The sequence below is a fragment of the Tachypleus tridentatus genome, chromosome 2 (genome assembly GCF_004210375.1).
Source record: "Tachypleus tridentatus isolate NWPU-2018 chromosome 2, ASM421037v1, whole genome shotgun sequence".
NCBI lineage: Eukaryota > Metazoa > Arthropoda > Merostomata > Xiphosura > Limulidae > Tachypleus > Tachypleus tridentatus.
In genome coordinates, this window is record NC_134826.1 from 83,581,529 (window position 1) to 83,608,528 (window position 27,000).

General features: G+C 35.9%; 1 protein-coding gene across 1 annotated transcript in view; it reads left to right on the forward strand.

Annotated features, from left to right (window-relative positions):
• Positions 1 to 27,000, forward strand: part of LOC143244390 (fat-like cadherin-related tumor suppressor homolog) — a gene marked incomplete in the record, with an annotated part of 451,859 nt that overhangs the window by 379,431 nt on the left and 45,428 nt on the right. Inside the window, 7 exon segments of the mRNA XM_076488964.1 lie at positions 4,778 to 4,941; positions 9,356 to 9,678; positions 17,570 to 18,238; positions 20,812 to 21,641; positions 23,581 to 23,758; positions 24,577 to 24,798; positions 25,925 to 26,548. Coding sequence (XP_076345079.1) covers positions 4,778 to 4,941; positions 9,356 to 9,678; positions 17,570 to 18,238; positions 20,812 to 21,641; positions 23,581 to 23,758; positions 24,577 to 24,798; positions 25,925 to 26,548 — 3,010 coding nt within the window.

Here is a 27,000-nt window from a genome sequence, read left to right on the forward strand (position 1 = left end):
GACCCTCGGATTACACGCCGAGTGCCTTAACCACCTGGCCATGCTGGACCTACCAATAAAGGAAATGGTGTAACATTTTATTCCCCTATATTTCCCTGATCACACGTGTACAAAATGTATTTAAACTTTAGGCCTAATTGTCCATTTTAGCTACCTGTATTAGGATAGTTTAAAACGTATAATAGTGAATTTTTTAAATTATGGCATCAAAACATGTAAAAAGGAACTGCCATCATGTATTGTTTTCTTTTAATTTTCATGTGTGTTTATATATCTAAGTCGTATTTGCATGTCGTCTGAATCCTACAATTATTTCCTTTCGCACAATGTGTAAGCTGCAAAGCATCGAAAATGAATGAAGTCGTGACAGTGACTTTTAAGGCTAATTGCCGTAGATTATGAGGCGTGTAAAGTTTTGTTATTAGTAGAAGCGTTTTTAAACTTCAGACCTAATTGTCGACTTTTAGGCGCCTGTTGGAATTTATATTGAAATGTGACGGTATTTCCTTATTTATAAACCACGGAAAGGTAAGGAATTATCTTAATGTATTTCCTTGCATGTTTACGTATGTTATTGAATTAACTGTATTTAAACTTAATGTTATAAACTTCGCAGTTTTGCATTCGTATAGAACAATACACGTTAAACGTAGTTCACTTTTGCACTCGTGTAAACATAGAAGAACTACTATCCAATTAGCCATTAGAAATATTGGGTTTCCATGTGAGCTAACATGCATATACGTACGGACAGGCCGATACATACATTGCTCTTTTAATGAAACAGAAGTCATGTTTTGCAAATTGTCTTGAAAAACAACAATAATTCGAGACTATACTATATTCGTTCGAAAAGTAAACATTTGATACAGATTGCAAAGTGATTAAGAATAGTGTGTCTAAGATTTGATTGTATGAATTTTCAAGAATTTTTATTTTTAGACGAATATTAATCAAAATCTTCTGCTGACTTAACTCCAAGTTTTATGTGTAAACGAATATCGCTATCTTATCTCAAGATTCTGGTGAAATAGTACCATTATATTTCTCTGTTTAACGTGTTCTATTTATCTGACTATATAGCTTTCTATCTTATCCGGTAAAAGTAGTTTTTTTTTGTTTTGAATTTCGCGCAAAGCCACATGAGGGTTATCTGCGCTGTCCGTCCCTAATTTAGCAGTGTAAGACTAGAGAAAAGGCTGCTAGTCATCACCACCCACCGCCAACTCTTAGGCTACTCTTTTACTCATGAATAGTGAAATTGACCATCACATTAGAACGCTCTCACGACTGAAAGAGCGAGCATGTGTGGTGTGGCAGGGATTGGAACCCGCGACCCTCAGATTACGAGTCGAGTGCCTACCATCTGACTATGCCGAGCCTGATGAAAGTAGTACCACTATGTTTGTCCGTATATGGTGTTTTGTTTATCTGTTTATCCACGTTTCTAACTTATCTCAAGCATCTGAAAAAAATAGTATTGATCATAACCCAGTTGGATATAGTTCTATCTTTTAAAATTCAATAATTTTTTGCAGCATTCATGGGAAACTAATGACTTCTGTTTAAAGTGCTTTCCAATGGCACAGCGATATGCAGACTTATAACGCTAGAAATCGAGTTTCGATACCCGTGGAGGGCAGAGCAAAGATAACCCTTCGTGTATAGCTTTGCGCTTAACTACAGCCAACCAACAACCAGATGGTCAAAATAGGCAATGAATCCTTGATGAAAAATGTAGTGGATATTGATAAAAACATAACACAGCGTATATCGTGAATTATTTTCAAAATATTTTGCAACATTTTGTTTTTGTTACTTTAATTCCGTGAAAAGCTACACGAGGGCCATCTGCGCTAGCTCCCCGTAATTTAGTAGTGTAAGACTAGAGGGAGGGCAACTAGTCATCACCACCCACTGCCAGCTCTTGGGCTACTCATTTACCGATGAATAGTGGGATTGACCGTCGCATTATAACATCCCCACGACTGAAAGGGCGAGCATGTTTGGTGTGACGGGGATTCGAACCCGTGACCGTCGGATTACGAGTCGAGTGTCTTAACCACCTGGCCATGCCGGACCACACTGCGTTTAGACTGTTGTGTTTGGGCACAGTACAGATAATCGATTGAGTAGCTTAGTACTCAGAAAGTAACAAACAAACAAAGTATTGGATTAGGATAAAAATTAACCAGTTATACTGTTGTATATGTTAGAAAAAGAAATGCGCGAGATTTTAAGATTTGCCCTGTGTCATATAGAAGTAAGCAAGAGGAAAGTTTTAGATTTCTTTCTTGTGATGAAAGAAATTTTATATCGTTGTAGTTTATATGATGTAGTTTTGTGATTGTTCTTGTAAATTCTATAATATATATAAATAACAAGTAACACCATTCCCAAAATGGTATGGTCTCGATAAAAGTTTTTCAAAGTAACTCCAAATGGCTTTAGAATATTTGGACATTTATAGCAGAAATATAGAATATAAGAAAGAGGTGCCTCAAAAAGGATCAGACTTCTAAAAATGAAAGTCGAAAGTATTTTTTTTTGAATTAGACACACAGCGAGATACAACATCGCATTAAACACTTACAAAGTTTCCTAGTTTTATGAAGTACAAAGGTATTGGAATGAATAGTGAAACCCTTTTATGTCGTTGTTTGTTTTTGGCGTTTCTCTAGGTAACAGTGATGTTTGAAAAGAAGGTAGTGTTTACTGTAGTAAAGTTACGACCTTTTCGAAGATCAAAGAAGAGAACATTCAGTTAGAAGGGAGATAACATTAGCGAACTCGCCCACCATCTTAGAATAATGACTAAACCCGTTTTCTAAAGTTGCACGCTGTGCAAATATGAGCTATAATATAAGGGTGGGTGCATATTTAGTTCATGAAATCCTACGAGAATAGAAAAAATTATATATATCACAACCAAGCCCATTTCTGTAATTATTTCTGGCGACGTTTCTGCTGCTGTTATTTTATTTCTTGTTGTAGACGATAGGGGATATGAAGGACCTGGCTATGAATTAAATATTTAGTACAAGATGGTTTGAATTTCGTGCAAAGCTGCACGAGGGTTATCTGCGTTAACCATCCCAAATTTAGCAGTGTAATACTAGAGAGAAGATTGAAATAGCGAGCATGTTTGGTGTGAAGGGGATTCGAACCTGCGACCCACGGATTAAGACTCAAGCGCCTTAACCACCTGCCCCACTACAATGTGAAGAATGTTGGAGAAATAGTTATATATATTTTTAATTATAGAGTTCTGCGAATTTCAACTTCATAAAAGTTGTTTTGTTTTTAATAACTGAGTTTCCATAATTCAGCTACTCTAGTTTCGAAAATTAATATCCACATTTTTTCTATCTCGTAAGGTTTTTTTTTTTTTACAAATCTAGAAGAAAACTCTTACTTAGATTAAATTATTATTTCTTTTTCCACAATGAACATTTTTTTTAAATTATTATATTCGAGTTTCAGAACGATCAATAAGACTTTCACGTCGCGATTGGTCTAGAGAAATCTATAACCAGTAGTTGTCAGCATTTTAAGCATGTGAAAATGTGACCTGATTTGAGTAAAAATGATTTATTTATCTAAAAGTGCATATGATGTTTTATGAAAAATATGCACGTGATGGAAAAAAATTGATATAATTTTCGGGTTCAGTATAGAGGGAGTACTGTAGAACATTAACAAAATTCAAGACAATAGAACCATCACAGCTTGTATAATTCTTCACAAATATTGGAGACGTTGGTTTTCTACTTTCATCTCTCTCTCTTTTTCTTTTCTATCCCCCATAGAAACCGTCAGTTTACAAACTTACAACGCCAAAAGCCAAGGTTCGATTCCCCTAATATTGCTCTGTTTATAAAAAAATTAAAAACTTTTCTTGACAACTTATTTTACCTACATGGCACACGTACAAAACAAGAGTTAGCTAGAAATACGTTGGTTTTAAATTACCTTATTGGTAACAGTGCATTAGAAATAATACTTACTTATGAAGGTCAAATTTAAAATGTTAATAATTTAGCTTTTCAAGATTGTAATTTCACCATCTTGGGAACCAGCATAGTCAGGTGGTTAGGGCGCTCTACTCGTAATTCGAGGGTTGCCACTTCGAATATCCGTCACACTAAACATGCTCGTCGTAGGGATGTTATATTGTCACGGTCAATTCCACTGTTCGTTGCTAAAAGAGTAGCCCAAGAGTTTGCGGTGGGTGGTGATCACTAGCTACCTTCTGATACGTTAGGGATGGCTAGCACAGTTAGTTCTCATGCAACTATGCGCGAAATTCGAAACAAAGAAACAAAGAATCTCCATCTTGGCTGTTTTCCTAAGCGCCTGTAGTGATACTAGCTCCAACTGGAAGTCGTTAACGAAATGACTGAATTGTTATCTTAAAATATAACGTGTTTTTATTCGCCTAAGTGAAATTCATGATCAAATCAATAACTTATAGATGTGTATGTTAAGATCTATGTACAATTAATGACTAAATCAATGATCTATCGACGTGTGTTTATAGATCCAGGACTAAGTCAATAATGTATCGAGATATAGTTATAGATCCATGTACATTTCAGGATTAAAGCAGTAATCTAATGACATGTATTTATAGACTAGAGTAAAGCTCAGAAATACACTGATGATTTTAGATCCATGTAAAAGACTAGGACTACAACAATAATCTAACGATAAGTATTTGTAAATCCAATTATAAAGTCCAAAACTACAACGATAAACCAGTGTTATATATTTATAGGTCCACGTAGAAGTGCAGGACTACAATGATAATCCACCACGTTATAATCAGTCTACATATCGGGTATCGGTGTCCGAAAATGTTGCGGTTCAAACTAAGGTAATCCAGTTGACAGCTTTCGACTTAGACCAAGACAAGAGACTATTTTATTCGCTGTACAACAGGTAAGGAGGATTTAATGAAATAATAAATTATACTTTAAACTATTTTCGAGATATTCTACATTATAAAGATTAGTTTTATATGGAAGAATTTATTGTCAAGATAAGAAAACACACGTCATATTTGTTTCTGTGTTATTAAATCTACGTCCTACACATATTAAATCTACGTCCTACACATATTGCAGCTTTGGATAAATGGTTCCGATGCATAGTTTTATTGCGTATTGATTATATATATATATCAAATTCTTAGCGTCAAATTCAAACCAGAAAGTTTTCATTTATGACTGTTTCTTAATGACTTTATGCTATCTGCGATGTACAAGAGCTGCCACATTGCCTGAAGTCATGAACACGGGCTATCTAGACGTCATTATCACGAGCTATCTGTACGAGACACCCTGCGTCAGCATAATCCACACCAGAACTTTATAACTCAGCAATATTCTCACAAATCTCCAAGTGTTAAGCGAAATATCAACATGCAAGAAGTTGCGTACATGTTATGAATGAATGTATTAGTGCTAACTATAATTATAGCGTATCTTTACACACTTAAACAAAATCTGTTTGTACATATTAAGCTAGTTCCTATACCTTTTTCGCCCTGTATTGACTTGCACGATACTATTAAAAGTAAATAATTATATCTATTGTTTTGCAAACCACGACATATCATTTTACTCGTGTTTCGTTCTGGAAGCAAATGTCTTAAAGAAGTTAATATTATGACGTATTTTTAATTGCTTTCTGATATCACTTTAGTAATTAAATGTTCGTTAGAAACGTTTACACCAGCGGTGATAAATTACCAGTTACGTGAATTGCTTCATTACCAGAAAAGACATTTTCTAACAGTTATATGTGTAAGATTTTCTATCAGAAAGCATTTTTATCGTGATTAATCGTTTATTCTTCTATTAGCATTAAAAAAGATTTAGGAAACTTACCGTCTTATTATAATGGAAGTAGCGTGTATGTCGGTATCTATGTTTGTAACCAGAACTCCTTTGCCATCTATTGAGTGAAATCATAAACACAAATTCATAAGAAATATCATACTTCAGGTATTCAAGATTCACACAATTAGAAAAATAACTACGACATGTACAACAACTATTTCTTTATCACAGAACACAATTATAAATGGAAGAAGTCTCCTCAAAACAATAACACTATTTTGATTATGTAATTTATTAAATGCAGTATTTAGAAACTGGAAATGTTAAAAAAACTATTATTTTTTCAATAAACGGAACCATTCTTAACATATCAAAACATTACAGTTTATATTAATAAAATATATGAAAATAATGAGCTCTTTATATTGAATTGTTTGCACTAAAGAGCACAATGCTAACACTTTTCCCATCCAGTACTTCCCAGAGACAAATCCCGGTTTTAGAAAATGTTCACCTTTTTTATATTTTTATCAACGAGGTGCACAAATACTACAATTAGTAATTAGCAAACAGCCGCCCGTAGGGCGTCGTTTACTGCTAAATTTAATTAATGCTATGTCATTTTAACACGTTACGTTTTACTTATCTATACATATCTCTAGTGTTTATTGATTTCTTGTTAATCAACAAGCTACACACCCAGTGGGGCTATCTGTGCGGAGACTACCACGGTTTTTCGTTTTTTTATCTACTGTTTTTCCAGAGCAACCTGTTACATTCATTTCTTGCTAATTATTTTGTTATTTAATGTTAAACAAAGAGAAAAGGGAGTTAGTTTAATCGATATCAGCGGTGAAATAGTATACTTTTTGTTAACATCGATTGCAAATAATTTCATACGGGCCCGGCAATGGCCAGTTGGTTAAGGCACTCGACTCGTAATTCGAGGGTCGCGGGTTCTAATCCCCGTCACACCGAAACATGCTCGCCCTTTCAGGCGTGGGGTTTATATAATGTGACGGTCAATGCCACTATTCATTGGTAAAAGAGTAGCCCAAGAGTTGACGGTGGGTGCTGATGAATAGCTGCTTTCCTTCTGGTCTTAGGCTGCTAAATTAGGGATGGCTAGCGAAGATAGCCCTCGTGTAGCTTTGCGCGATACTCAAAACAAACAAACCTCATTTACAGCAATGAGAGAGAAAGATGGAATGCATGTGTGTCAGGATGTGGATTGAACGGGAAACGAATAAACTATTATTACTAAGCAGTCCACAAAGCGTGGGAAATTTCGCTTACGATATCAGACTTTGACCAATGAAATTAATGCTATTTATGGGTTAAATACTCTGTGCGCGATGGTTGTATTTCTCCTTCTGTGGTCGCAAGATGTCCGGATAACAGATGTTGTGACAACTCAAATAAGTCCCAAAATATGATTACGATTTATTTGTGATATAATAATAATAACAGAATTGAAATTTGATTTTATATTATGAATTTTCATCGCACATTATGAGAATAATGTTTCAAATCTTTGCAGCCTTTGCAAATACTCATTTTATTAAATTTGATGACCGTAATTACAAACTTTTGCCTGAAACTATATTTTTTTAGCCCAACAAATTTCTGCGAAAAATGGTAAAATCAGTCTGAGAACCACACGTCTTAGAAGCTTTCGTCTGACTATCCAACACACCTTGGAAACTTTTCTTTGACCATTCCACATACCTAGAAAAGTGTTCTCTGACCATCCAACACACTTAGAAATATTTCCTCTGATTATCCATCACACCTTGGAATCTTTCCTCTGACTAGCCACCATACCTAGAATATTTTCCTCCGACCATCCACCACACTTTGGAAACTTTCCTCTGACCATCCAACACACCTAAAAAACTTTATTCTGACAATCCAGCACACCCAGAAAATTTTCCTCTAACTATCCACCAAACATTTGAAAATTTTCTTTGACCCTCGCTCCAGATGAACATTGACTTCCAAAATCACATTCATGCAATTCAAAGATTCAAAACTTCATTCTTGGTAAGTATGTAATTGAATAGCATTACTTTGTCCCCAGTTTCTTCAGCCGTCATTCTCATTAAAATATCTGTTAATATGCTTTGGTCAATTTTAAATTATTGTTTGTTGTATATGCCAGTATATACACACACTCGGGTTCATTGCATGGGAAAACACAGTTTTCGTTTTGCTAATGAGGGCGTTGCTTCAGATTAGCTTGGAATGTGGTTCCAAAGACCATTACTGTTCCAAGCACCCTACAGTGTGAGCTCTGCCGTCTCCTTGGATGACAATAAATGATTCGTCTTCAGATTGTACTATTACCTGATTCTCCATTATTTAACAATCAGAGTTATGAATAACTTTCCTAGGAAAGGGGTCCGTCGCCGTTTGAGTGAGTGGTAAGATTAGGGACTTGCAGAGTTAAAATCCAGGGCTCAATTCCCAGAACTGAAAAGAGCAAAGAGAGCGAATTGTGTAGCTTTGCACTAAAATAAGAACAAAAACATCGAAAGGATTGTGGCATTTCATCTAGCTATACATCTTACTGTGGTAGTATTGAATTGTCCAGTGCTCGGAAATTCGCCTTGTGTTAAATAATAGAAGTTGAGTATATCAGTCATGGTGCCAAGTGTGAATATATTATCATTATGAAAAATAGCCGATGTAATCTATATAATGTTTATTTCTATAGACCACATTAAACCAAACAAGATTGTAGTAAACGAATTTCTAAATTCAGCTGATTAACAAATTAAAATCTGAAATATCAGAGTAATTAAAAATAACATTCTGGTATGAAATTGTGCCAGATAGCAACAAGATTTTATGATTAGAAATAACACTAAATAATTTTTGATAAAACGGTTAAAATCTATTTCATAAGTGTTGGTCATTTAATTCGAGAGAAATAAAATAATAAAATCGAGGCTAGAAAAACAGCATTCTTCCGCTGACCAGTTATTTGACACAGGTTAGAACACATAGAGTTTGTTGTCGAAACACGATGAAACTTGAACGTGCAAAACACCAAGCCACGTAACAGACATAGATAATATAAACTCTCGGTGGAACGGAATTTATTATGCTTATACCAGACTCACTATGGCCAGGTGGTTAGGGCACTCGTAATCTGAGGGTCACGGGTTCAAATCTCCATCACACTAAACATGTTCGTCTTTTTAACAGGCACTGTCGATCCCACTATTCGTTGGTAAATGAGTAGCCCAAGAGTTGGCGGTTGGTGATGATGACTAGCTGCCTTCCCTCTAGCCTTACATTGCTAAATTAGGGACGGCTGGCTCAGATAGCTTTTGTGTAGCTTTGCGCGAAATTCTAAAACCACAACGCAACCATTTTAATCACCAAATATTAGAGCCAAAATTGGTGTTGCTACGAAAAACCAAAGCACATAATAACAATGTTTAACACGTCAGTTAGAATTATTTATACTGGTGTTTCTTTCATACCCCTCCCTTTTATTCTGACAGTGCGGCAACTTTCAGTCGTCGGATGTTCCACGTGGACGAAGCCACTGGTGTTTTGTCTGTGGAAGAGAAGCTTGACCACGAACTCGCCCACCAACATCGCCTCACGGTCCTCGTGACAGACAACGGAACTCCTGCGAAAAGAGACTTTGCCAGAGTAATTATTGATGTTGAAGATCACAATGACCACACTCCCGAGTTCTTACAACCTCTGTTCCAAGGTCAAGTGTTTGAGACAGCAGCAGTTGGGACGTCTGTTGTTCAGGTGTTGGCATTCGACAGAGACAAAGGCCGAAATGGACAACTTTTATATTCAATAGTTTCAGGTAACCAAATACACTATGAATATTTTTCGACAACGAATGGCTTAAGACTTGATAATACTGAAATGACAAAATGTTTGGCAAAGAAGACAGTTATTTGGTGTAATATTTTAACATTTGGTAAAATACCTAAAGGAATTTTTTTGGGGAGGTCTGTCATTTTTACAGTGTCAGGTATTTGTTCAGTGAAAGTAAAGCAAAAAAAGAATGACACTTCCGTTGTTCTACAAGTCAGATAGAGCACTGGCGATAGTAACATTGCGTTTTACAGTGGCTAATAAAAGTTATTATTGTTAAAGCAGGTTTCAATAGTATTTTTGAACGTTCAGTTTGCTTTAGTTTACAAAACATCTATTATAATAACATTCAGTTTTTGCCTGTCCATTAAATGCGCGCGCACTTCGTTGCTACAGTTTAAACAAAAGGTGGAAGAAAATATACTTTAATAGGCATTTTGTACAACAACGTGTTCAAAACTTATCAGATTTTTCAAAAAAGAACTGATTTAGTTCTTAGGATAGAATTATAAATTTATTTTTAATAACGTTAAGTACGTAATTTAGCCATAACTAAATTAATGCAAAAATCAAACACAGATTATGGTGTTAATTTATAACTTTAAAGAATATAGGCCGTGCTTAATATAGGTTCAACTAATGTTAGGCCTAAAACAATTATTCGGTGTCTGTTATTAGAATTATTTTGCACAATTATAAAAATACTGTATTTAAAGAAGTACTGTTGTAGTAAAGACAATCAATTGACCACAAATAGTACGTAATATTTTGGTATTTAAAACTGTCCTAATTTAAAAAAAAATACAATTATGTTCATGCAGACATAACAGTAATGGATAATACATATTTTCTCTTCCTATGTAGTTTGAACAGATTAACAATTTTCAACAAATACTTCCATTGAAGTATCTTTGATTTACTCAGTTTTGACAGAAGTGTGTCGTCGAATATCTAGCTATGACGTTAACGTAAGACAAGTTTTAAATAAAAATTCGGTCACACTGTTTCGTGCTTTCCCTAGATATTTGAGTTGTTTCTGATTTGTAGTTAACATGTTATTACTTTCTGCGTGTAGAGAGTGCAACAAAGGTTTAATTGGTTACTGCAGTTAACTGATAACTTGTCGAATTGTGTACTAATGTTTTACATAATTGTAACCCAGGTTAGGGATAACGAACACCACATTGGAAACTTACGATTAGGTATTCAAGAGTGCTGTGTTGCTCTGATTAGACGCACACACATATTATTTCACTTTCTCAAAGAAAACATGTTTGAATTGCGTTATACACCGACACGATTTGGCTCCTGAAACTCGTTAATCAATGACATATCTTCCTTAGCGTTGTTTCACTCTGATTATTCAGAAGAAAAAAAAATACAGTTTGACTTTTGAGCCCGGAACTGACATTCCCTCTTTCCCTGTGTATTTCGGGCAAAGCTACACGAGGACAATCTGCGATAATCGTCCCTAATTTAGCAGTGTAAGACTAGAGGGAAGGCAGCTAGTATCACCACCCACCGCTAACTCCTGGGTTACTATTTTACCAACGAATAGTGGGATTGACCATAACATTATAACGCTCCCACGGCTGAAAGCGTGACCATGTTTGCTGTAACATGGATTCGAACCCGCGACCCTCAGATTACAAGTCGAGTGCCTTACCCACCGGGCCATGTACAACAGTACTACACTCTTTATAAATTTGTTTTTTGTAGAAGTAAACATCTTTTGATCAAGTATCAGCTTTGTTGAAAATTAAAATGCCACTATGATGTGGTTGTTATTCTAAGAGAAAACTGTAATTAACTGACAACGTTTAACGACCAGAATGTTTCATAAGCTATTTGAGCGCATTAATGCTTTTTCGAGTGCACCTCATTCGTTTTACATCATCACCTAGGCCTTTTACCAAGTATCAGTGCATGAGAACTGTATGAGGTATTATGTTATTTGGAGTAAAGGAGCGAATCACGATTCACAACAGTAGAAAACTGCCAAATAAGTGTTATACATTATTGTTAAGAGACTTGGTTCGTGTAATGCACTTTATTTAAAAAAATAAATGTTGTACTCTGACGCTCGGAAGTGATTTTCGTTTTATTATAATGTTTCATTACACTTCACGTTCTAAAAGCTTCTCTTCTTCGCTAAGTTTTCCCTATACATTATACTGAATCCTCTTATGATGGTCCAAAACAAATTGTTCTGACATCGTGAACAGTCGAGTGTTTTTTTTTATATTTGTCCTAAAATTGTTGAATAATCCTCTGTTTAGCAAAAGATCTATAAATAATCCTTGGCTGCCGCTAGAGGGTAGGTTTCACAGGGAATAATTCCTGTTCTTAGCCTCGTGATTTATTTGACACGTTTGTTAGAAAACAATGCTTCATTAAACTATCTGCTGTGTTCACCGCGAATAATTTAACTAGATTTTAAAGTTGTACGTCTGTAAACTTACCGCTGTCTCACCAGGCGGCGACACTAAACTAAATAAATGTCTATTCGATTATGATGTCAAATTTTTGCTTTAACGAGAGAGCGTATTTCATTGTACGAGACTTGATATTCTAGTGTTATAAGGTCACAACAATAAACAATATCTGAGCTTCGTACAGTTAACTAAGTACTTGTGGAAGATATTGTTCTGGTTTTTACGAATTCCCCGAAGCGTAATTACACGTTCTTAGAATTAAAAATCGAAAGCCTGTAACAAAACTAAGCGAATGCATTGGAGTTATATAATTACGAACAGATCAGCGTCGCGTAATTACTTTCTCCATGTCACAAATCTTTGAGAGATACACGTAATGAAATTGACAACAATACAGTCAGTTAAAGCTGTTGCGTGAAGAGGTTATTTGGGCTAAAATAAAAACAGTATCCCAAGCAAAAACAGAAGTTAACCAATGTGAAGCCCACTTCTAGATAAGCAATTCTTCAAAAATCCTTTCATACATACAGAAATTAGGGACTGTTCTAAAGTGTCATATTACCACCATGCATACCATGTAAATAAAGTTAAAAACAATGACAAAATACCTTTTTGTCAAACAGCTGACCATATAAAATATTTACAAAGGAACAAGCTTTAAAAACGTGTTAATGACAAATTACGAAATAATAGTTTATACGAAACGAATGAAATCGCTGTTGTCATAGTAACATAGTTCCCAAACTTATACAGTTTTTGGTTATTTTAGTTATTTCCTTAGGTGAAGATCCATTTCGATCCAGGCGGGAACAGTTACGCCCCTCTTTTTCCAGTCATGGCGACCCCATTGGTAGAGCGGTAAGTCTACGGATTTACAACTCTAAAATCAGGGGTTCGATTCCCCTCGGTGGACTCAGCAGATAGCCAGATGTGGCTTTGCTGTAAGAAACACACACACACGACCACTTATGTATACGGTAAATTAGTAGAAATCATTATCAAATGCCTGATGATTGTATGTAATTCTACTCTAATGGATTGACCTATATAAGTTTGATTTGTTTTGAATTTCGCACAGAGCTAGTCGAGGGCTATCTGCGCTAGCCGTCCCTAATTTAGCAGTGTAAGACTAGAGGGAAGGCAGCTAGTCATTACCACCCACTGCCACCTTTTGGATTATTTTACCAACGAATAGTGGGATTGAACATCACATCATAACGCCCTCACGGCTGAAAGGGAGAGCATATTTGATGTGACGGGGATTTGAACCCACGACCCTCAGATTACGAGTCGATTGCCTTAACCACCTGGCCATGCCGGACCAGGACTTATATAAGAATGGTTTGGTTTTTATTTGTTTCAAGTTAAGCACAAATCTGCATGATGGGCTGTCTATGCTTTTCCACCAACGGTATCGAAACCCGGTTTCTACCGTTGTAACTACGCAGGCTGACGTACGAGACGAGATTGGTTAACAAAACATGTCGTGTCGATGCCTCTAATGGCTTAGCTGCGAGTCTGAGCGCTTATAACCCTAAAAATGGGCTTTGGTATCTGTGATGGGAGCGGCACAGATAGCCCACTGTTTAGTTTTGCGCTTAACGACAAATCAAACGAATACGTTGATAGGCGTGTGTGGTTTCTTATAGCAAAACCGCATCGGACTATCTGCTGAGCACACCGAGGGGAATCGAACCCCTGCTTTTAGCGTTGTAAGTCCGTAGACCTACCGCTGTACTAGCGGGGACCGTTAATAGGTACGAATCTCGCTTACATATATATATATAACTAGTTACTGTCTTTTGAAAAATTCGAATTTCAGACCCTGTTTACATATATTTTGCTATAAATTAATAATATTTAAGTGTTTTTAATCTCACTTAATCATTAAATTGATTACGAGGCTTTATTTTTTCCTTGCTTAATTCACATTATTGGTTCTAACCCAAATTACACGTTGTAATTCATCACACTTAAGTAACTGGAAGTTAAAAAAAATCCGTTAACCCAGAAAAGAAATCCCAAACAAGCGACAGTAATTTCAATAAGATCATGAGAACGCGAATAACTAAATGTCTTAATTGTCATGACAACTATTAACTAAACATGTTCAACTTTTGGGCCTAAGAAGTCTGTGGAATGCGCTGATAAAAGGGGGGGTTTCAGATACATAGAGAAGTGACAGGTAAGAATATTTAGGATATGAGAGCACTCGCTCCAAACAACTGTCTTTCTTTCTTGGGACTAACTACAGAATTCTTTTAGTCATAAACATTAGGTTTAATTGTTTTAAGACATGGCCGTCGTTATTCTCGAACGTTGATATGTCAAAAAAGGACAAAAGTAAATTCCTTCTAAACGTCAGGCTAAAATATTATACACAACCATAGGAATGAAAAGTTTCAAATATGTGTATATATATTGTATATATACACGCGTTTATGTCAATCTCGACCAGACTTGGCACCAACTTAGGGACCAAAGGTAAATTTTACGGGTGTGAGGGTCGTCGTTGAAATCTTGTGGCGCCATCTGTTTCTTCTTCATCATCTTCTGTTGATCCCTACCAAACCCATAGTTTGAAGGTGGGGGGTAGAGCTCGATATTGGTGCACCGCCATGCTACTCCTTGGGGTATCCTCATGTTTTCCTCATTCATTGAACGGTACATCAGCTAATCTTCTATCTTCTTAAATCACCATTTCACAAAGGACTGTCTGGGTGTGTTCGCTCACAACTGTAGAACCGTAGGACCGATTACCACCACGCTTTGCACGTACCCTTAGGGCCCCAAGGAAAGTTACATAAGGGTGAGCGTTCAGATCTGAAATTTTTTGTCATTCTCACGGTGTTCTGTTTTAACTGTGTTGTATTTGAACAGAAGTTTCATCTGGGTGTCTGGTTTTTTACACCGGAATTTTTGACTGACTTAATCAACTGGTCTTACACCCTATATGGCTATTCCTGGACTGTTACAGGAGGATCGGTGTTCATACTTGACTTCGACTCAATTTCACTATCTGTTTATCTTCCTTTTGATACCTGTAGTTTTAGACCAGTCTCAACCAAAAGAGTCATGGATAGGTAGATCTCCCCCTGGAAGGACATAAAATGCTCGTTTGGTGTATTTCATTTTGGACATTACTTGTTTTATAGCTTCTTTAAAGGTCTTTTGACCAATTTTTAACGTTTATTAATTCACCTGGTTCTAATAATTGAAATTTACCTTTCCAAGATATCAAAACTTTTATTGAACAATTTTAAGGATTGGCTTGTTGTAAATTTCGCGCAAAGCTACACGAGGGCTATCTGCGCTAGCCGTCCCTAATTTAGCAGTGTAAAGCTAGAGGAAAGGCAGCTACTCATCACCACCCACCGCCAACTCTTGGGCTATTCTTTTTACCAACGAATAGTGGGATTGACTATTACATTATAAAGGCCTCACGGCTGGAAGGGCGAGCATGTTTGGTGTGACGGGGATTCGTACCATGCCGGGCCTCACTTTTAAGGAAAAAAATCTTTTACAGCACACATTATGAGCCACAAGATTTACTTGAGTGTGGAACTTGTCAACTTTGTTATGTTAAATATATATGTAAAAATGACTGTTTTGGGTTGAGAAAATTTTGTATGTAGAGAAGCGAACAACGTTTCGACCTTCTTCGGTTATCGTCAGGTTCACAAAGAAAGAAACAGGTAGCTGACCACATGTTTGAAGGGGATAACTGAGTATAGGAATGTAGAGGGCGTGCTTAGATGTTTGATTATATTTATTAATATAGGTATAAAGGTGTTCCTTTGTATTGGTTTATTTTGGGCTTGAGTTGTTGTAAAAGTAAGGCTTCTTTAATTTTGCGTTTATGTTTGTTTCTTTATTTAGTATTTGGGTGTTTTCTACGGTTATGTTGTATTCATTTGATTTGCAGTGTTCGAAAACGTGTGAAGGTGACTTTTTGTGTTCTTTGAATCTGGTTTCCATTTTTCTACTTGTTTTTCCAATATAGAAGTCGTGGCAGTTATCACATTGTATTTTATAAATAATGTTGGTGTGGTGTTTGTCAGTGTAGTTTTTACATCGTATAGACCTCAGTTTTCGCCAAATGTTGGTTATTTTTCTGCTGATGTCGGGAATATATGGTATGCAGCATACCATATGGTTTCATGATTTTTTAATTCGTGGGTACATTTACTTTTGTTAGTTGATTTTGCTTTTTGTCTATGTGTGTGCTTATAATGTTTTCTACGGTTTGTGGAGGAAACTTATTGATGTTGATGAAGTATTGTTATTTTGTCTAATTCGTCGTTAATTTTATCTGGTGACCATAGTTTTATGGCTGTGTTTATTTGATTTAGTGTGTTGAGTTTTTGTTTTGCTTCACGTGCTGAGTCCCAAGGAATGTATAGTCCAGTATGGGTTATTTTTCGGTGGATTTCTGTTTTAAACTGTGTATCTGTTCTTGTAATTTTGAAGTTAAGAAATGATATTTGATTGCTTTCTTCCTGTTCACATGTGAAGTTAATGTTGGGATGTATAGAGTTAATGTGATTGAAAAAATTAAGTGTGTGTTCTGTAGATGTGAATCCCACAACGGAGTCGTCTACATATCTGTACCAGTATAGTGGTGGATGTAATGCTGTGTTAATTGCTTGTGTTTCAACTTGTGTCATAAAAATATTGGATGGAACTGGTGATACTGGGTTGCCCATCAAACATCTAAGCACGCCCTCTATATTCCTATACTCAGTTACAGAACCCCCTTCAAACATGTGGTCAGCTTTCGGTCAGTTACCTCTTTCGTTTTTCGTGAACCTGACGATGACCGAAGAAGGTCGAAACGTTGTTCGCTTCTCGACATAAAAAAATTCTCAACCCAAACCAGCCGTTTTTAAATACATATATCTCTACAAGTGGGTTTTTCTTGTCATCACTGATTTGTTATGTTAAGCCTAAGTATAATATGTGTTATTTGAAATAAGTATGTAAATGTCTTTTAATTACTTTTAAATACATACGAAATATACACACTAGCAATATCTATCATATAACAATTCACGTTTCAAATATTTTTAAGATGTTAGATTAAATTTTAAATAGAATTTAGGGTTATCAGTATTAGTTGTTAATTTCATCCAAGTCGACTTAATACGTACATTTGTACCATTAAATAATGATAGCATTTTAGTTTCGAATATTCACTTAAAGCTTCAATGCTTAATAGAAATAGCGTTTCCTAAATATTTAGTTTCGTACTTTAGTAACTGACCGATTGCCCAGCAGTGTTTAAAGCATATTTTATACAAGGAAGCAAGTTTGGTACAGTTCTAGCAGTTTTTCGTCAGAACTCCAGAAAACAAACAAAATATTAGCTAAATGTATCGATGTATGTGTTATTGTTGTCGTTAAGTTGATATAAAACTTGATTTTCTTTTCTTTATTCGGCAGGTAACGTTGGAAATGCTTTTAGGATAGATCGAAGCGTTGGAACAGTGTTGGTAGCAAAAGAATTGGATCATCGAACAATGTCAGAGTACTTTCTCGCAATAAAAGTATGTGATAACGGGAACCCCTCTTTGAGTAAAATGGCACACGCCAGAGTGGTTGTTACCTTAGCCAATAATGCTGCACCAAGGTTTTCCAAGGGGGAGAATTCAAAAGAAATTTACGAAAACGTTGAAATTGGAACAGTTGTGACTACGGTGTCAGCTGTGAGTCGCTCATCAGTGTACTACGAAATTATTTACGGAAACGAAGAGAGACGTTTCGGTGTAAATCCTCATTCCGGGGTAATTTTCACGGTTGCGGATTTAGACTACGAGAAAAACAACTTCTATAACTTAACGATTCAAGCCACGAATCTCGCTGGCAAAAAATCGTGTAGTACCCTTACCGTTCACGTATTGGATTACAACGACAACCGGCCAACATTTGTAAAGTTGGATTATTACGGAGACGTAAGCGAAGCTGCAGAAATCGGTGCTTTAGTTTTTGCACAAAATGCCACTCCCCTGGTGGTCAAAGCTGAAGACATGGACTCTGACGTCAATAGCAATTTGCACTTTGAAATTGTAGAGATATTAGCCAGAGATTATTTTAATATTCATTTTAGCACAGGTAAAAAAAAGAAAAAAGTCATTATATATTTTTCTTTTTACACAAGAAAGGCTATATTTAATTTACATGTATATACAAGCAAACAAACCATTATTGCAAGGTATATAATATATTTTTATCCAAAGTTTTTGGTTCGGTTTTAGAATTTCGCGCAAAGCTGCACGAGGGATATCTGCACCAGCCGTTCCTAATTGAGCAGAGTAAGATTAGAGGGAAGGCAACTAGTCATCACCACCCATCGCCAACTTTTAGGGTACCCTTTTACCTGTAAACGGATAGATCGTCATATTTTAACGCCCCCGAGGCTGAAATGGCGAGTATGTTTTTGGTGTTATGAAGGATTCCAACCCTCGACCCTCAGAGTAGGAGTCGAGCGCCTTAACAACTTGGCCATGCCGGCCTTCCCCGTAAGGTTTAATTTATAACTCTAGAAACCGCGTTGCGATACCCGTTGTGGGCTCAGCCTATCATGTAGTTTTGTACTTAACACAGATTTATAAAACAAACAAAACAATGTCATGGGAAACTGGGTGTTTAATGATCGACTTTATTCTATAGTAAAATCTAATATATTGAACATATATTTATAAATAGCGTCTTAACACTGTGGAATAAATTGTTTGAGAAGTTTTCCTTTTTTTTCCAAAATGACTAGTATTATGAATTAATAGCGCTTGATGAGAGCAATGTACCAGGTCTGTGCTGATCTTCAAAGTACTTCGTCTATTTATCGATCTTCCTCAGTACGGTGGCTATGGATGCACATTATTACTTAACGCCATTATATTACGTTCATGGCTAGCTTTTGCGAATAAAGCCAAGGATAATTTTAAACTAGTATCTTGAAGACCTTGGTACAGAACCTTGACTGACGACTTGCTAGGCGTGGGTACTGAGTGAGTAACGTGCTCATACTGTGAGTCTGTAAGTTCAGAGTTTTAGGACTTGTTGATACAAAAAGGAGAAAAAAAAGTAGATTGTTGTGACTTTAGTTTAAATGAGACATATTTCTCATTAAAAAATTAAGATATGTTATTAAACATGTGATCTTTTTGGTTTTTACTATACTTTAAAATAAACCATTCTTTATTATTTTAACGGTACCGGGAAGCATCATGTTTAACTTCATAATAATGAACATTTGGATCAAATGGCGCTCTTTCGTCACCATGGCTTTCACTAAGTGATGCAGCCACAAATTGGCTTATAGTGTGGATTCGAATTTGTCGTTGTCTAACGCGCTTTGCTATGTGACTTGTTCCGATTCAATTTGGTACAACGAATGCTTCTGTCTTCGATATGTCGTGTCGTTTTATTCTATGATACATAGTTTACCAATATCTTTCCTTTGAAAGCGTTCCCATATACGTATTCCACAACAGATTTATCTGTAATGGCTTTGCGCTGTCGAATGTTTTGGAATTCGTTGTGAACTTGATGTATAATTTTTTAACATGCTGCCCATGCTGTCACACCTGCGATAACATACCATTACGTTATGACATAAACATCGTTCTTATGTCTTGCTTATATATATATATATATATCCCGTTGGGTTAACAGTGCATTTACTGGACTATAAAGCTAAAATCACAGGTCCGATTCCCGCGATGTACATTCTGTGGCTTTGCAATAACTAATTAATTTTCTGTTTCTTCTACATTTGTTTACAACGCTAAAATCAGGGGTTCGATTCCACTCGGTGGACTCGGCAAATAGCTCGATGTGGCTTTGCTATAAGATAACACACACTCTGCATTTGTTTTAATCTCAGAAAGTGCTGAATCATCTCCTTTCACGTGTATTAAAACAATTTTCTGTTCTTACCTGATTGTTAACGGAACAATAACTGCACTTATTTTATTTATTAAAATAAAAACTAACTATTTTTATGGATAACAGAATGTAAGCGCTTACTAATTGGTAGTGGCTTGAACAGTTTCAGGTTTAAAAATAGTGACTATATTGAACATATTTTATTAAACGTAAATTACCCAGACAAAAGCGGGACTCGGCATGGCCAGGTGGTTAAGGCACTCGACTCGTAAACCGTGGGTCGTGGGTTCGAATAGCTGTCACATCAAACATGCTCGCTCTTTCAGCCGTGTGGGCGTTATAATGTGACGATCAGTCCCACTATTCGTTGGTAAAAGAGTAGCCCAAGAGTTGGCGGTGAGTGGTGATGACTAGCTGCCTTCCCTCTAGTCTTACACTGCTAAATCAGCAGATAGTCCTCGTGCAGCTTTGCTCGAAAATTCCAAAACCAAACCTTGAAAAACATATTATTGCGTATTCGAAATAACAATTAAGAAGTTTTACTGGTGAAAATATTTTTAGGCTGTTAAAATCATTTTCGCCATCTGATAACAAACAGTTATAAAACGTAAATTTTGTATAATGCTATTGAAATAATTAATTACTGAAGTATATAAACTGGATTATATCCAGTGTTTTTATTGAAAATTAATCAATATATATATAATTTCGGAAACAAAAAATATTCTTATGCGTCGATAATAACCCGCTTCAACGTCCATTTTTCACTCACAGTAATAATTATAATCTACTTACAGGAGCCATTAGCGTAGCACGACAGCTGGACCACGAGAAAATGGCGGAATTTCACTTCCAAGTTCAGGTCTTTGATACTGGGAATCCAATACTTGGAGCTCAAACTACAGCTCGTGTCCATATTCACGTGATTGATACGAACGATTCGCCTCCTCAGTTCGAGCACAGTCGGTATGACGCCACCATATTTTTACCGACCTATAGAGATGTTATGATTTTTCAAGTAAAAGCTCGCGATATGGACTCGAGAATGAATAGCTTGCTAAAGTACAAAATAGTATCAGGGAACACCGCAAATAAATTTGTTATTAACGAGACTTCGGGTCATATATTTATAGAAAGCCCACGTGCCTTACAGAGTAGTTATTCTCTGATTGTTTCCGCTAGTGACGGAGTATTCGAAGCTAGTACCAAAGTGGTGATCCGAGTTAGAAAGACTGAGAGAAACGTGCTCAGGTTTGACAAAGAAAGGTACGTGAGCGAAGTCTTAGAGAATTCCACTGAAGTTAAAACTGTTGCAGTAATTACAGTTTTAGGTGTTGACTTAAATGAACACCTGACATTCAGTGTCCTCAATCCATCCGAGATGTTTGCCATTGGTCCCACTTCGGGGGTTCTTCGAACAACTGGACGACGTTTAGACCGAGAAATCCAGGACACCTACATTTTAGTAGTGGAGGTGAAAGGGGAAGCCACCGGTGAACTTCGTGTCGCTCACGTGCTTGTTGAAGTTACAGTGGTTGATGTGAATGACAATGCCCCCTTTTTCGTCAACTTGCCGTATTACACTGTTGCGTTGATAGGAGCTAAACCGAGCGATATGGTCTGGAAGGTGAGAGCTATATTTTAGTAGACTCAAAAAAATTATTGTATTGTGGGAACGATAACATTAGAAACCAAAGTTCTTCGTCCTAGGTAAAAGATGTATCTTTTCTTGAGAAGACAAGTGCTTTATGTAGAAATGTATAAGATAAGAACATTTTCCTGACATATACCTTTGCAGAAGAATCCTCTGTATCGTATAACACAAACATAACACTCTCTATGTGTTATTTTGCCTGGTGAATAAGGTGATGACATAACTAGCACTTAATGGATTATAAGTGTAAATTTTCTATCTGTTGTTGTTATATATATAAGGTCGGGCATGTCTAGGTGGTTAAAGCACTCGACTCGTAATCTAAGGGTCACTGGTTCGAATCCCCGTGACACCAAACATACTTGCCCTTTCAGACGTAGGGACGTTAAAATGTGACGGCTAATCCAATTATTCGTTGGTAAAAGAGTAAGTAGCCCAAGAGTTGGCAGCGGGTGGTGATGACTACGTGCCTTCACTCCAGTCATACATTGCAAAATTAAGGACGGTTAGCGCAGAGAGCTTTCGTGTAGCTTTGCACGAAATTCAAACCAAAACAAACAAACCAGCACATGCCAAGATGGCGACACTGACAAGGGAAAAGTGCTCGAGTAATTAAAAAGTAACTTGTTATAGATGAATATTTTAACCTTTTAGCAGTATATATGAATCACACACTTTATCAGTGTCGTTTTGGACGCTAAGAAAACCAATCAAGAGCTCCCACCTCGTTTGCGCACTATATTAGAGAACAAAACCGGTAGTTAAACGGAAAATGAATGTTAGTAGCAAGACACTATGAAACTCCATTTAACACTTTCGCGTGTCTTCTGAGAAAGAAATTCTCCTAAAGTGCGTTTTATTTTCCAATATACACTGTGTGTTTTACTCAATAACATGAGCAGTTAGTAATTCATGTTCTCCAGACATGAAGATAATATTTATGGAGTCTTCTGAATGTATTTGACAAATACGTGTGAAAGACATTATACAGAATGTTATAATACTTTTTTATATAAATGTTACATACCTGTACGAGTGTTTAAACAGGACAATCGAAGGTGATCTCAGATGTCTTTGGTTTTGCTCTAAAGTTTGATATTTCGTGGTTTGGTTTGAATTTCTTGCTACAGCTCTTAGTAACAGTGGACAAACGGATTTTAAATGTGAATAATATATTCTTTTTTTATATAAACATTTGAAATCACGCTGGAGATTCACAGGCTAAAAAAATCGCCACTGTTTCCGACATGCTTAAAACGTCTAATTTTATCGAGCGCTTTCTTCTAAATACTTTTAAAAAAAAGTCAATTTTAGAACTGGAAATGGTTTTGGTCTTTCACCGAATAGAACGTTTCTTGTGAGTTGCTAAACACACGTTTTAAGAAACGAACATTCTTCCATTCAGACATTCTTCGAACGATTTAACATCAGGGAAGATTTGTGGTTGTTGCTCTGATAGACTTTAAGACATTATTGGCTTGAATTTAGTACACTGCGAATGTATAGAGGTATTTATTTACGTTAGAGTTTTTCCTTATATTTGAGAAAATTCTGGAAGGAAATAGAATGCAGTGTATTGTGTGAAACACTTAGATTAACGTGTATTTCTTGTAGTACTTTAAGGCACGATTTGGGCTACTGTTTAAAGAAAGTAAAAATAATAATAATAAAAAAGTCAAACCTGAAGTGGATTTTTCTTTCTATTCCTTCTCATTTTGTATACGTGTTTTCGATATTTATATTATTCCTGATCAAGTGTGTGATTGCATAATGTCGGATAATAAAGAGGTTTGTAGTTTAAACAGCTATAAAAATTGAGAATTATATAATTTGCAACCGAATTAGTGAAACTTCCGTTTCTTTTAAGCTTTCTTAATGGCTCTTATAAGTTTTTCTCTCTTCTCATTATAAGGTTCAAGCAGTTGATAAAGATTTGGGGATAAACAAATTCATAACGTACGAACTAGATAAGGAGAGAAGTAATACAGACATATTTGCCGTCGACAGTAGGCTAGGCGATGTTCGTCTTCAACGATCAATTATGGCTGATGTAAAGGAATATAGCTTGGTAATAAGAGCTGTCGATGGAGGTAAGAATATATATAGGTACATACACACCTTTCTGCCTGTATATATATATATATATATGTATGAAGCTGGGTCTTATTAGTTTAAGGATTTTATTCGTAGGTCTTGGCGATCCTAAGCCTAACAAGAATTATTAAACCATATGGATTGAACAATGTTTTTTTTTTTTTTCCCCGTCTTTCAGCCTTTTAACATTGACCCAGTACCACTAAACACAGCCATGCTGTCATACGTATTAACTAAAAATGACAATACAAACATGAACATTTATAATGAATTTTTGCTCAATTAATTTGCACATTTAGAATATATAAGTTAGATCTACAGTAACTGGTAACTAATGATGTATTTAAAAAACAAACACAACAGAACATAATATTATTGAAGGTATTGTGATGAAATAAAATAATTTTAATATTATTCAAACAGACCTTTATTTATTATTAAAAATAGGTTTTCTTCAAATCTTCCATATTTTTTTCACGCTAGCGTATGCGTGATGCCATCACACATAATTTGTGCTGTCAATGTTTAGAAGTCATGCATTGCCAGTTAATAACTGATTTAAAATACTTTTTTGTTTTATTACTTTAATTATTTATGGTAGTTAAATAAAATGTGATTTTATTTCCTCTCGCCAATTATTTGTGTATAGAATTGCATTCAGTAAAATAAATGTTTGTTTGGAGTCAGTGGATGCGTAATTGCATTCTCACAAAGACTGACAGTACTTCTAGCAAATTTGGAGATTCGAAATTATATTCATAGTAATATAATATCACGTAATTTCTCATTGAAAGTTGAATCTGTTGTGTCACAGGTAATCCACCTCTTAGCAGCGAGGCCACAGTGCATATTAAATTGGTGCATGAAGACATGCCCACCTTCCCTCAGCAGTTTTATAGTGTTGCAGTCGTAGAAAGTGCACGGTGTAATGCACCAGTTATATCGATTGGTGCAGAAAGTCCCTATGGTCATCAAATTATTTACAGCATTGTAGGGGGAAACGAAGAGAACCTTTTTGACGTGGACTTTCAAAATGGTCAGTTTCATTTCTTATTTGTAAAACCAGAAAATTCAATCAACGTACATTAAACAAGGTGAAATTAAGCAAACGTTTTTCTTGCTATACGTATTTAGTAAATTGTATTCGACAAAACGCCCTGTTAGACATACGACAACATTTACACGATTACTTCTTAATATTCATAACATCTCGTTAACGTGATATGTTGTTTTTAAATGTAATTAAATGTAATCTCTCTTTCGGAGTGTGTTTCTTAAAGTTATATTTGATATAGTAAAATATTCTAGGAATGTTTACAATATACCACTGTATACAAAGCAGCGTCTAATCTCCAATAAATCCGCCACTGTTAAGATACGTAAGGAGGGATGTAGTTACGAAAATATTATTATTACAATAGATCCGCCACTGTTAAGATACGTAAGGAGGGGTGTAGTTAGGAAAATATTATTATTACAATAGATCCAGAAAACACAGAAATTAGATATTACCTCCAGTAATATTAAAGTTTGTTTGTTTTTAATTTTAAAAAGTAGGATTACGTACGAGTTGGAGGTGTGGGAAAAACTCCAGTAGGAATTGTTGCTTCTTAAAGTTAAACATTGTAAAGGTCTGATATTAATATCGAACGACACAATTATTATGTAAAAACAACTTGTCATAAAATGTGCCAATGGATCACCGATAGATTTGTGAACTTACAACTCTTAGAATCTTTGGTTTGATTCCTCGTGATGAACAGAAACAGATAGTTCATTATTTAGTTTTGTAATAAGATAAGCAAAGAGTTTTATCGTATAGAAGTTGTAAATTTCCTCATTTTCTTTTTTGTAGAAAAAACTATTATTATCATAGAAAGGAGTTGGATTAGTTTGATGCGATATCATCACATAGACCATGCTCATTACATATGTTTCAGTTGAACACCTTGTTTTGAACAAGTTTGATTTTACATACGATTAATTATAACATTTATCTAATGAAGTGGGAATCAACTACGTTCTTCCATCTTGTTGTATTTTAATGTATTGGGATTAACTTTCACATGTCTCTTATTAGATTAGTTTTACCGCCAGATAAAATATTCTGCAACACGTTGTATTCGTAGCTTCTAATAATCATTCTTGTAAACTTATTTCAGGAGTTATTTACGTTGGCGATGAGTTGGATTATGAAAAAACCACGGAACACCACCTGACGGTAAGGGCTACAGATACAAAAACTGGAGCTTATTTCCAGGTTCCAGTGAATATTATTGTTGAAGATGTCAATGATAACCCACCTTCCTTTACACAGGATGTTTACAACGTAACCATTTCAGAAGCGACACCTTTTGGTACTAATATTCTCCGAGTCGAGGCAATAGACCCTGATAAGAATGCTAGTCAAGCGCTTCGCTACAGCGTGCTGGGCAGGGCAACTGCTTATTTCCATGTGGATTCCATCAAAGGGAATATTATCATTAAACATTCCCTTGACCACGAAGTGCAATCAATTCATCATTTCGTCGTCATGGCAACAGATAATGGATCGCCATCCCTGAGTACCACTGCTGATGTCTGGGTCACCGTGAAAGACCTCAACGACAACGCGCCTCAGTTTGGACACTCTGACTACGCGTGTGAAGTAATCGAGCTAGCAAGAAGAGGCCATTTTGTAACAATGGTCGAAGCTTCGGACCTGGATGCTACTGACCAACTGAAGCTTTTGTTTTCAATTGTTGGTGGCAATGAACTGCAATCTTTTCAGATTCACCAGAAATCAGGTGATTTATTCACGATTTTCTCTCTATATCCAATAACCTCTATATTCACACCTATGAAGGCTCGATTGTACATCATTGGTTACACATCTTTAGATGGTGCTAAGCTATAATAATCTCACATATAGTTCTATAATACATGTGTATTCAGATATAAAAATTATACTAACCTAATCAGAGTTTCGTATCATTTTGTTATATCAAAGATAGAGAGCTCTGTTCACCTACAAATTGTAAACCCCTCCACCACCAACCACTCTCCAGTAACACGGCGGTCAGTCTGCGAACTTGCATCGCTAAAAATTGAGTTTTGATACCCTAGGTGGCACAGCACATATAGCCCATCGGGTAGCTTTGTACTTAATTAATTACAAACGGACAAATCGTATACAGTTGTGTTGTGTTCCGATGTAGCGTACATTTTGATATAGCGAGCAACATATGTGATATTCGAA